This window comes from Oncorhynchus mykiss, chromosome 4 (genome assembly GCF_013265735.2).
Source record: "Oncorhynchus mykiss isolate Arlee chromosome 4, USDA_OmykA_1.1, whole genome shotgun sequence".
Taxonomy (NCBI): Eukaryota; Metazoa; Chordata; class Actinopteri; order Salmoniformes; family Salmonidae; genus Oncorhynchus; species Oncorhynchus mykiss.
Genome location: NC_048568.1, coordinates 38765081 through 38778660, shown reverse-complemented (window position 1 = coordinate 38778660; position 13580 = coordinate 38765081). Strand labels below are relative to the sequence as shown.

The 13580-nt window shown below is 48.5% G+C and overlaps 1 protein-coding gene across 1 annotated transcript in view; it reads left to right on the top strand.

The window, feature by feature from the left end:
* LOC110521102 (G-protein coupled receptor 176-like) overlaps nucleotides 1–12848 on the top strand; it is a 39947-nt gene extending 27099 nt beyond the window's left edge. Inside the window, exons 4-5 of the mRNA XM_036976483.1 lie at nucleotides 10943–11156; nucleotides 11542–12848. Coding sequence (XP_036832378.1) covers nucleotides 10943–11156; nucleotides 11542–12546 — 1219 coding nt within the window. The 3' untranslated portion in view covers nucleotides 12547–12848. The remainder of the gene's footprint in view (nucleotides 1–10942; nucleotides 11157–11541) is intronic.
* The last annotated feature ends 732 nt before the right edge of the window (nucleotides 12849–13580 follow it).

Below are 13580 nucleotides of genomic sequence, written 5' to 3'. Positions count from 1 at the left end.
CTGGCTGCCCACTACATATAGCAGGGATAGCAGCGACTGGCTGCCCACTACATATAGCAGGGACTGGCTGCCCACTACATATAGCAGGGACTGGCTGCCCACTACATATAGCAGGGACTGGCTGCCCACTACATATAGCAGGGATAGCAGGGACTGGCTGCCCACTACATATAGCAGGGATAGCAGGGACTGGCTGACCACTACATATAGCAGCGACTGGCTGCCCACTACATATAGCAGGGACTGGGTGCCCACTACATATAGCAGGAACTGGCTGCCCACTACATATAGCAGGGACTGGCTGCCCACTACATTTTGCAGGGACTGGCTGCCCACTACATATAGCAGGGATAGCAGGGACTGGCTGCCCACTACATATAGCAGGGACTGGCTGCCCACTACATATAGCAGGGACTGGCTGCCCACTACATATTGCAGGGACTGGCTGCCCACTACATATAGCAGGGATAGCAGGGACTGGCTGCCCACTACATATAGCAGGGATAGCAGGGACTGGCTGCCCACTACATATAGCAGGGATAGCAGGGACTGGCTGCCCACTACATATAGCAGGGATAGCAGGGACTGGCTGCCCACTACATATAGCAGGGATAGCAGGGACTGGCTGCCCACTACATATAGCAGGGACTGGCTGCCCACTACATATAGCAGGGACTGGCTGCCCACTACATATAGCAGGGACTGGCTGCCCACTACATATAGCAGGGACTGGCTGCCCACTACATATAGAAGGGACTGGCTGCCCACTACATATAGCAGGGATAGCAGCGACTGGCTGCCCACTACATATAGCAGGGACTGGCTGCCCACTACATATAGCAGGGACTGGCTGCCCACTACATATAGCAGGGACTGGCTGCCCACTACATATAGCAGGGATAGCAGGGACTGGCTGCCCACTACATATAGCAGCGACTGGCTGCCCACTACATATAGCAGGGACTGGCTGCCCACTACATATAGCAGGGACTGGCTGCCCACTACATATAGCAGGGATAGCAGCGACTGGCTGCCCACTACATATAGCAGGGATAGCAGGGACTGGCTGCCCACTACATATAGCAGGGATAGCAGGGACTGGCTGCCCACTACATATAGCAGGGATAGCAGGGACTGGCTGCCCACTACATATAGCAGGGATAGCAGCGACTGGCTGCCCACTACATATAGCAGGGACTGGCTGCCCACTACATATTTAGCTGGGACTGGCTGCCCACTACATATAGCAGGGACTGGCTGCCCACTACATATAGCAGGGATAGCAGGGACTGGCTGCCCACTACATATAGCAGCGACTGGCTGCCCACTACATATAGCAGGGACTGGCTGCCCACTACATATAGCAGGGACTGGTTGCCCACTACATATAGCAGGGACTGGCTGCCCACTACATATAGCAGGGACTGGCTGCCCACTACATATAGCAGGGATAGCAGGGACTGGCTGCCCACTACATATAGCAGCGACTGGCTGCCCACTACATATAGCAGCGACTGGCTGCCCACTACATATAGCAGGGACTGGCTGCCCACTACATATAGCAGGGATAGCAGCGACTGGCTGCCCACTACATATAGCAGGGACTGGCTGCCCACTACATATAGCAGGGACTGGCTGCCCACTACATATAGCAGGGACTGGTTGCCCACTACATATAGCAGGGATAGCAGGGACTGGCTGCCCACTACATATAGCAGGGATAGCAGGGACTGGCTGCCCACTACATATAGCAGCGACTGGCTGCCCACTACATATAGCAGCGACTGGCTGCCCACTACATATAGCAGGAACTGGCTGCCCACTACATATAGCAGGGACTGGCTGCCCACTACATATAGCAGGGACTGGCTGCCCACTACATATAGCAGGGATAGCAGGGACTGGCTGCCCACTACATATAGCAGGGACTGGCTGCCCACTACATATAGCAGGGACTGGCTGCCCACTACATATAGCAGGGACTGGCTGCCCACTACATATAGCAGGGATAGCAGGGACTGGCTGCCCACTACATATAGCAGGGATAGCAGGGACTGGCTGCCCACTACATATAGCAGGGATAGCAGGGACTGGCTGCCCACTACATATAGCAGGGATAGCAGGGACTGGCTGCCCACTACATATAGCAGGGACTGGCTGCCCACTACATATAGCAGGGACTGGCTGCCCACTACATATAGCAGGGATAGCAGGGACTGGCTGCCCACTACATATAGCAGGGACTGGCTGCCCACTACATATAGCAGGGACTGGCTGCCCACTACATATAGCAGGGACTGGCTGCCCACTACATATAGCAGGGACTGGCTGCCCACTACATATAGCAGGGATAGCAGGGACTGGCTGCCCACTACATATAGCAGGGACTGGCTGCCCACTACATATAGCAGGGACTGGCTGCCCACTACATATAGCAGGGACTGGCTGCCCACTACATATAGCAGGGATAGCAGGGACTGGCTGCCCACTACATATAGCAGGGATAGCAGGGACTGGCTGCCCACTACATATAGCAGGGATAGCAGGGACTGGCTGCCCACTACATATAGCAGGGACTGGCTGCCCACTACATATAGCAGGGACTGGCTGCCCACTACATATAGCAGGGACTGGCTGCCCACTACATATAGCAGGGATAGCAGGGACTGGCTGCCCACTACATATAGCAGGGACTGGCTGCCCACTACATATAGCAGGGACTGGCTGCCCACTACATATAGCAGGGACTGGCTGCCCACTACATATAGCAGGGACTGGCTGCCCACTACATATAGCAGGGACTGGCTGCCCACTACATATAGCAGGGATAGCAGGGACTGGCTGCCCACTACATATAGCAGGGATAGCAGCGACTGGCTGCCCACTACATATAGCAGGGACTGGCTGCCCACTACATATAGCAGGGACTGGCTGCCCACTACATATAGCAGGGACTGGCTGCCCACTACATATAGCAGGGATAGCAGGGACTGGCTGCCCACTACATATAGCAGCGACTGGCTGCCCACTACATATAGCAGGGACTGGCTGCCCACTACATATAGCAGGGATAGCAGCGACTGGCTGCCCACTACATATAGCAGGGATAGCAGGGACTTGCTGCCCACTACATATAGCAGGGATAGCAGGGACTGGCTGCCCACTACATATAGCAGGGATAGCAGGGACTGGCTGCCCACTACATATAGCAGGGATAGCAGCGACTGGCTGCCCACTACATATAGCAGGGACTGGCTGCCCACTACATATAGCAGGGACTGGCTGCCCACTACATATAGCAGGGATAGCAGGGACTGGCTGCCCACTACATATAGCAGGGATAGCAGCGACTGGCTGCCCACTACATATAGCAGGGATAGCAGGGACTGGCTGCCCACTACATATAGCAGGGACTGGCTGCCCACTACATATAGCAGGGACTGGCTGCCCACTACATATAGCAGGGACTGGCTGCCCACTACATATAGCAGGGATAGCAGGGACTGGCTGCCCACTACATATAGCAGGGACTGGCTGCCCACTACATATAGCAGGGACTGGCTGCCCACTACATATAGCAGGGACTGGCTGCCCACTACATATAGCAGGGACTGGCTGCCCACTACATATAGCAGGGATAGCAGGGACTGGCTGCCCACTACATATAGCAGGGATAGCAGCGACTGGCTGCCCACTACATATAGCAGGGACTGGCTGCCCACTACATATAGCAGGGACTGGCTGCCCACTACATATAGCAGGGACTGGCTGCCCACTACATATAGCAGGGATAGCAGGGACTGGCTGCCCACTACATATAGCAGCGACTGGCTGCCCACTACATATAGCAGGGACTGGCTGCCCACTACATATAGCAGGGATAGCAGCGACTGGCTGCCCACTACATATAGCAGGGATAGCAGGGACTTGCTGCCCACTACATATAGCAGGGATAGCAGGGACTGGCTGCCCACTACATATAGCAGGGATAGCAGGGACTGGCTGCCCACTACATATAGCAGGGATAGCAGCGACTGGCTGCCCACTACATATAGCAGGGACTGGCTGCCCACTACATATAGCAGGGACTGGCTGCCCACTACATATAGCAGGGATAGCAGGGACTGGCTGCCCACTACATATAGCAGGGATAGCAGCGACTGGCTGCCCACTACATATAGCAGGGATAGCAGGGACTGGCTGCCCACTACATATAGCAGGGACTGGCTGCCCACTACATATAGCAGGGACTGGCTGCCCACTACATATAGCAGGGATAGCAGGGACTGGCTGCCCACTACATATAGCAGGGATAGCAGGGACTGGCTGCCCACTACATATAGCAGGGATAGCAGGGACTGGCTGCCCACTACATATAGCAGGGATAGCAGGGACTGGCTGCCCACTACATATAGCAGGGACTGGCTGCCCACTACATATAGCAGGGACTGGCTGCCCACTACATATAGCAGGGATAGCAGGGACTGGCTGCCCACTACATATAGCAGGGACTGGCTGCCCACTACATATAGCAGGGACTGGCTGCCCACTACATATAGCAGGGATAGCAGGGACTGGCTGCCCACTACATATAGCAGGGACTGGCTGCCCACTACATATAGCAGGGACTGGCTGCCCACTACATATAGCAGGGACTGGCCGCCCACTACATATAGCAGGGATAGCAGGGACTGGCTGCCCACTACATATAGCAGGGACTGGCTGCCCACTACATATAGCAGGGACTGGCTGCCCACTACATATAGCAGGGACTGGCTGCCCACTACATATTGCAGGGATAGCAGGGACTGGCTGCCCACTACATATAGCAGGGATAGCAGGGACTGGCTGCCCACTACATATAGCAGGGATAGCAGGGACTGGCTGCCCACTACATATAGCAGGGACTGGCTGCCCACTACATATAGCAGGGACTGGCTGCCCACTACATATAGCAGGGACTGGCTGCCCACTACATATAGCAGGGATAGCAGGGACTGGCTGCCCACTACATATAGCAGGGATAGCAGCGACTGGCTGCCCACTACATATAGCAGGGACTGGCTGCCCACTACATATAGCAGGGACTGGCTGCCCACTACATATAGCAGGGACTGGCTGCCCACTACATATAGCAGGGATAGCAGGGACTGGCTGCCCACTACATATAGCAGGGACTGGCTGCCCACTACATATAGCAGGGACTGGCTGCCCACTACATATAGCAGGGATAGCAGCGACTGGCTGCCCACTACATATAGCAGGGATAGCAGGGACTTGCTGCCCACTACATATAGCAGGGATAGCAGGGACTGGCTGCCCACTACATATAGCAGGGATAGCAGGGACTGGCTGCCCACTACATATAGCAGGGATAGCAGCGACTGGCTGCCCACTACATATAGCAGGGACTGGCTGCCCACTACATATAGCAGGGACTGGCTGCCCACTACATATAGCAGGGATAGCAGGGACTGGCTGCCCACTACATATAGCAGGGATAGCAGCGACTGGCTGCCCACTACATATAGCAGGGATAGCAGGGACTGGCTGCCCACTACATATAGCAGGGATAGCAGGGACTGGCTGCCCACTACATATAGCAGGGATAGCAGGGACTGGCTTCCCACTGGCTGCCCACTACATATAGCAGGGATGGCACTGGCTGCCCACTGGCTGCCCACTGGCTGCCCACTACATATAGCAGGGATGGGCTACTGGCTGCCCGCTGTTTTGTAGGCAATTTATTTTTTATTTTTTTACAAAATAATAATATGGACCTCAGTCGGGGTCTCGACTTCCTGTTGACAGTTAGAACGATAGAATACACAAGGTGCAATTTCTAAATGTGGTCGTGCATCAACAATCACTCAATTAGCGCAGTCAGCAAAAACCTTTTTTAGAATGGTAAGTTATTCTAGCGGCCAACTATCTAAACTTGTAGTAAGCAGGTTGAATTACCAACCAGCGTGGGGCCCATTGACCATCAGGTATCATACAGTGGGCTCCAAAATGACTGGTACCCCTGACCGGCAATGCACAAACAATACTTAAACAAATATAAACAATATAGTTATAGAGATGAACTCAAAATACCAACATGTTAGAAATGCTGTACTTTATTAATGTTCCAATGGAACCAACCAAAATCATACAATTATTTAATACAAAATACATTTAACCAAAATCAAGGTTTCATAATTATTGGCACTCCTCATTTAGTACTTAGTGCAACCAACTCTGGCAAGGATAACAGCATGGAGTCCTTTCCTGTAAATGTTTGACAAGGTTAAGGAACACATTTGGAGGGATTTTGGACCATTCCTCTAGGCAGATCCTTTCAAGATCCTTCACATTCTTGGGTTTGCGCTTATCAACTGCCCTCTTCCACTCAGCCCACAGGTATTCGATTGGATTGCGTGCCGGCGACTGAGCCAAGGCAGAACATTGATTTTGTTGTCACAGAACCATTTCTGTGTGGATCTTGAGGTATGTTTCGGGTCATTGCCTTGTTGGAGAGTCAACAACTCAGTTAAGACTCTTCACAACTCAGTTAAGACTCTTGACACCTCAGTTAAGACTCTTCACAACTCAGTTAAGACTCTTCACACCTCAGTTAAGACTCTTCACACCTTCATTCACACTTCAGTTAAGACTCTTCACACTTCAATTAAGACTCTTCACACCTCAGTTAAGACCCTTCACACCTCAGTTAAGACTCTTCACAACTCAGTTAAGACTCTTCACACCTTCATGCACACTTCAGTTAAGACTCTTCACACCTCAGTCAAGACTATTCACACCTCAGTTAAGACGCTTCACACCTTCATTCACACTTCAGTTAAGACTCTTCACACCTCAGTCAAGACTATTCACACCTCAATTAAGACTCTTCACACCTCAGTCAAGACCATTCACACCTCAGTCAAGACTATTCACACCTCAGTTAAGACTCTTCACACCTTCATTCACACTTCAGTTAAGACTCTTCACACCTCAGTCAAGACTATTCACACCTCAGTTAAGACTCTTCACACTTCAATTAAGACTCTTCACACCTCAGTTAAGACTCTTCACAACTCAGTTAAGACTCTTCACACCTTCATTCACACTTCAGTTAAGACTCTTCACACTTCAGTCAAGACTATTCACACCTCAGTTAAGACTTTTCACACCTCAGTTAAGACTTTTCACACCTCAGTTAAGACTCTTCACACCTCAGTTAAGACTCTTCACACCTCAGTTAAGACTCTTCACACCTCAGTCAAGACTATTCACACCTCAGTTAAGACTCTTCACACCTTCATTCACACTTCAGTCAAGACTATTCACACCTCAGTTAAGACCCTTCACACTTCAATTAAGACTCTTCACACCTCAGTTAAGACTCTTCACACCTCAGTTAAGACTCTTCACAACTCAGTTACGACTCTTCACACCTTCATTCACACCTCAGTTAAGACTCTTCACACCTCAGTTAAGACTCTTCACACCTCAGTTAAGACTCTTCACACCTCAGTTAAGACTCTTCACAACTCAGTTAAGACTCTTCACACCTTCATTCACACTTCAGTTAAGACTCTTCACACCTCAGTCAAGACTATTCACACCTCAGTTAAGACACTTCACACCTCAGTTAAGACTCTTCACACCTCAGTTAAGACTCTTCACACCTCAGTTAAGACGCTTCACACCTCAGTTAAGATCTTCCTCGTCCTCTTCACATTGACCTAGGCACAGTAGGTACAGCAAGGTTAGTCTAGATAGAAGGTGCAGGCCAAGCAAAGTAATATATCATATTAAGCAGACATTTTTATTCAAAGGGACTTACAGTCATGCGTGCAACTATAGAGTATTTATCTAGCCTCATTGAAGGACCCTTCGGTCTCCACTCCAGAGAGTCTTCCATCTACATCCTCTAAGAAGGCTTTCCTTAGTGTTCATACTGTTTACATCAAACTCACAGGAAATTAACAATCACAAGAACACACGTCTTACCTTTTATTCTCTTCTGTGATGTTTCCAAGAGAATCCTCGTCAATGCCTGCTGTCTGCTCTAATGAGAGATTCCTGCTCCTAGTGCTCAGACTGCAGCCTTTGTAAATGATACTGTCCTGTCTACATCTAATGGTAGATACTACTGTCCTGTCTATATCTAATGGTAGATACTACTGTCCTGTCTACATCTAATGGTAGATACTACTGTCCTGTCTACATCTAATGGTAGATACTACTGTCCTGTCTATATCTAATGGTAGATACTACTGTCCTGTCTACATCTAATGGTAGATACTACTGTCCTGTCTACATCTAATGGTAGATACTACTATCCTGTCTACATCTAATGGTAGATACTACTGTCCTGTCTATATCTAATGGTAGATACTACTGTCCTGTCTACATCTAATGGTAGATACTACTCTCCTGTCTACATCTAATGGTAGATACTACTGTCCTGTCTACATCTAATGGTAGATACTACTGTCCTGTCTACATCTAATGGTAGATACTACTGTCCTGTCTACATCTAATGGTAGATACTACTGTCAAGTCTACATCTAATGGTAGATACTACTGTCAAGTCTACATCTAATGGTAGATACTACTGTCCTGTCTATATCTAATGGTAGATACTACTGTCCTGTCTATATCTAATGGTAGATACTACTGTCCTGTCTACATCTAATGGTAGATACTACTGTACTGTCTACATCTAATGGTAGATACTACTGTCCTGTCTACATCTAATGGTAGATACTACTGTCCTGTCTACATCTAATGGTAGATACTACTGTCAAGTCTACATCTAATGGTAGATACTACTGTCAAGTCTACATCTAATGGTAGATACTACTGTCAAGTCTACATCTAATGGTAGATACTACTGTCCTGTCTACATCTAATGGTAGATACTACTGTCCTGTCTACATCTAATGGTAGATACTACTGTCCTGTCTACATCTAATGGTAGATACTACTGTCAAGTCTACATCTAATGGTAGATACTACTGTCAAGTCTACATCTAATGGTAGATACTACTGTCCTGTCTATATCTAATGGTAGATACTACTGTCCTGTCTATATCTAATGGTAGATACTACTGTCCTGTCTACATCTAATGGTAGATACTACTGTACTGTCTACATCTAATGGTAGATACTACTGTCCTGTCTACATCTAATGGTAGATACTACTGTCCTGTCTACATCTAATGGTAGATACTACTGTCAAGTCTACATCTAATGGTAGATACTACTGTCAAGTCTACATCTAATGGTAGATACTACTGTCCTGTCTATATCTAATGGTAGATACTACTGTCCTGTCTACATCTAATGGTAGATACTACTGTCAAGTCTACATCTAATGGTAGATACTACTGTACTGTCTACATCTAATGGTAGATACTACTGTCCTGTCTACATCTAATGGTAGATACTACTGTCCTGTCTACATCTAATGGTAGATACTACTGTCCTGTCTACATCTAATGGTAGATACTACTGTCCTGTCTATATCTAATGGTAGATACTACTGTCAAGTCTACATCTAATGGTAGATACTACTGTCCTGTCTATATCTAATGGTAGATACTACTGTCCTGTCTATATCTAATGGTAGATACTACTGTCCTGCCTACATCTAATGGTAGATACTACTGTCCTGTCTATGTCTAATGGTAGATACTACTGTCCTGGGGGTATGACCTGGTCTCCACAATCACCCAACCTCAACCCAACTGAGATGGTTTGGGATAAGTTGGACTGCAGAGTGAAGGAAAAGCAGCCAACAAGTGTCCAGCATATATGTGTGAACTCCTTCAAGACTGTTGGAAAAGCATTCCTCATGGAGCTGATTGAGAGAATGCCAAGAGTGTGCAAAGCTGTCATCAAGGCAAAGGGTGGCTACTTTGAAGAACCTCAAATATACAATGTTTTGTTTAGCACTTTTTTGGTTACTACATGATTCCATATGTATTATTTAATAGTTTTGACGTCTTCACTATCATTCTACAATGTAGAAAATAGTAAAAATAAAGAAAAAACCCTTGAATGAGTAGGCGTGTCCAAACATTTGACTGGTACTGTGTGTATATATATATTTACCCTCAGGACAGTGTGTAATGTTGTCTCCTCTTCTTCTTCTCTCTAGGTACTACTCTGTCCTCTACCCTCAGGACAGTGTGTAATGCTGTCTCCTCTTCTTCTTCTCTCTAGGTACTACTCTGTCCTCTACCCTCAGGACAGTGTGTAATGCTGTCTCCTCTTCTTCTTCTCTCTTAGGTACTACTCTGTCCTCTACCCTCAGGACAGTGTGTAATGTTGTCTCCTCTTCTTCTTCTCTCTTAGGTACTACTCTGTCCTCTACCCTCAGGACAGTGTGTAATGCTGTCTCCTCTTCTTCTTCTCTCTTAGGTACTACTCTGTCCTCTACCCTCAGGACAGTGTGTAATGCTGTCTCCTCTTCTTCTTCTCTCTTAGGTACTACTCTGTCCTCTACCCTCAGGACAGTGTGTAATGCTGTCTCCTCTTCTTCTTCTCTCTTAGGTACTACTCTGTCCTCTACCCTCAGGACAGTGTGTAATGTTGTCTCCTCTTCTTCTTCTCTCTAGGTACTACTCTGTCCTCTACCCTCAGGACAGTGTGTAATGCAGTCTCCTCTTCTTCTTCTCTCTAGGTACTACTCTGTCCTCTACCCTCAGGACAGTGTGTAATGCTGTCTCCTCTTCTTCTTCTCTCTTAGGTACTACTCTGTCCTCTACCCTTAGGACAGTGTGTAATGCTGTCTCCTCTTCTTCTTCTCTCTTAGGTACTACTCTGTCCTCTACCCTCAGGACAGTGTGTAATGCTGTCTCCTCTTCTTCTTCTCTCTTAGGTACTACTCTGTCCTCTACCCTTAGGACAGTGTGTAATGCTGTCTCCTCTTCTTCTTCTCTCTTAGGTACTACTCTGTCCTCTACCCTCTGGAGAGGAAGATCTCAGACGCCAAGTCACGTGACCTGGTTATCTACATCTGGATCCACGCCACCATCGCCAGCGTGCCCGTGTTCGCCGTCACCAACGTTACCGACGTGTACGCTACCTTGTCATGCTCCGACGCCCGCGCACGCTCCTTGGGTCACATGGTCTACGTGGTGATCTACAACGTAACCACGGTGGTTACATTTACATTGTGATCATTTATCAGTCGGTTTTTATCCAGCCAGTGAATTACAATCATTGCAAGTAATAAAAAAAACACAGTTTTTCGGCTCGCCAGTGTTTAGTAACAAAATAGAAGTATGAGTGCTACCCTCTTAGAAAAAAAATATGTTCTCGCGAACATTTAAGGATTCTTTGGCTGTTCCCATATGAGAACTGTTTGAATAACTCTTTTTTTTGTTCCAGAACCCTCTATGGTTCTACCTGGAACCAAAAATGGTTATCCTATGGGGACAACCGAAGAACCCTTTTTAGAACCAAATTTTTTTCTAAGAGTGTTGGTGCAGGAAAGACAACAGTACAACAGTTGTTGTGTTTTTAATTGCATTTTATTTTTAGGTGATCCTCCCCCTGGCGGTTGTCTTCCTGTTCATGGTTCTGATTCGCCGAGCCCTTAGCGCCAGCCAGAAGAAGAAGGTGATTATTGCAGCGTTGAGAACCCCTCAGAACTCCATCTCTATTCCGTACGTGTCGCAGCGCGAGGCTGAGCTACACGCTACATTACTAGCTGTCGTTTTAGCCTTCTCGGCCTGTAGCGCCCCCTATGGGGCGTTGGTGGTATACCGCACTCTTCTCGGGGACGGTGAGGAATTGTCTCCTTCTCTCTACCTCACAGCCATCTGGCTGCCAAAGGTGTCTCTCCTCACCAACCCTCTGCTGTTTCTGACGGTGAACCGCACGGCCAGGCAGTGCCTTTTGGATGTTTTAGCCCGGGTCCACAGACGCTACAGCCGGCGTAACGTAGTCAGCACTGGGGCCCTGGGGCTAGGGGGCGAGGGAGGGCTGGAGGGGTCGGCTCAGGCCGGGAGCCAGCTCCTGGAGATGTTTAATATCGGACAGCAGCAGATCTTTAGGCCGACCGATGAAGAGGACGAGGAGGAGGTAGAGAATGAGATACCTTCGTTAGGGTCAGGAGGTGGTGGGGGTTGTTTGCAACCCAAAGAGAACCACCTTGGCGGGGGTAGACTAGGGGGACACAAAGGGAAGATGGTTCTACAGAAAGAGACCCAACCAATCAGAGAGAGTGTCCTAGTGACTAAAGAACCTCCTCTCATATTGCCCAAAGTCTCCCCTGCCCCTGTCCACGCCTGCTCTTACACCTCCTCATCACAGGTGGCGCCAGCGACCCCCACAGAGCCTGACAACGCCACCCAGTTTGGGTTCGGTCCATTCGAGCTGCCGCCCCAGTGGCTGCCGGAGACCAGGAACAGTAAAAAGAGGCTCCTCCCACCGCTGGGGAACACCCCAGAGGAACTGATCCAGACCAAACAGCCACGCCCACGGCCAGAACGACGAATCAGCAGGAACAACAAGGTCAGCAACTTTCCCGTTGTCGACCCTTAAACTACCCTGTCCGTTGACCTTTGAACCTATGATCCCTGATGACAGCTATGGCTGGAGGTCAGCCAGAGGAGTATTCCACTGACGGAGCGTAATGAGAACAGCAATACACCTTTTCCTTTTTCTATCAAGTTCTTTGATACATTTTATGTCAATGACTGGATACAAAGTCAATGGAGGAAATCTGACCAACCACCTGACCACCACCTGACCAACCACCTGACCAGTCACCTGACCAACCACCTGACCAGTCACCTGACCAACCACCTGACCAACCACCTGACCAGTCACCTGACCAACCACCTGACCAGTCACCTGACCAGTCACCTGACCAACCACCTGACCAGTCACCTGACCAACCACCTGACCAACCACCTGACCAGTCACCGGACCAACCACCTGACCAACCACCTGACCAACCACCTGACCAGTCACCTGACCAGTCACCTGACCAACCACCTGACCAACCACCTGACCAACCACCTAACCAACCACCTGTAAGAGAAAGCAGGGATATACAACTCTAGAGCTAGATGAGTCTGTCTCAGATGATTCTCCCTGTCGTGTAATGTATACATTTTATGTCAATGACTGGTGAGATTTTAGAAAGTCCCCACTGGAACACCAAATAGCCCAAGTCTAAAGACCAAAGTCACGTTTTTCTGAAGACATGGATTTTTACCCTGGTTTCGATGTTCTCTCTTTTTTTCTTGTTCTATCTTTCCAATAAATATTTTCACTTGATTTGTACTGGTACTGCTAACAGAGCAGATAAAACCTTTTCAACTGATTTCTACTGGTACTGCTAGCAGAGCAGATAAAACCTTTTCAACTGATTTCTACTGGTACTGCTAGCAGAGCAGATAAAACCTTTTCAACTGATTTCTACTGGTACTGCTAGCAGAGCAGATAAAACCTTTTCAACTGATTTCTACTGGTACTGCTAGCAGAGCAGATAAAACCTTTTCAACTGATTTCTACTGGTACTGCTAGCAGAGCAGATAAAACCTTTTCAACTGATTTCTACTGGTACTGCT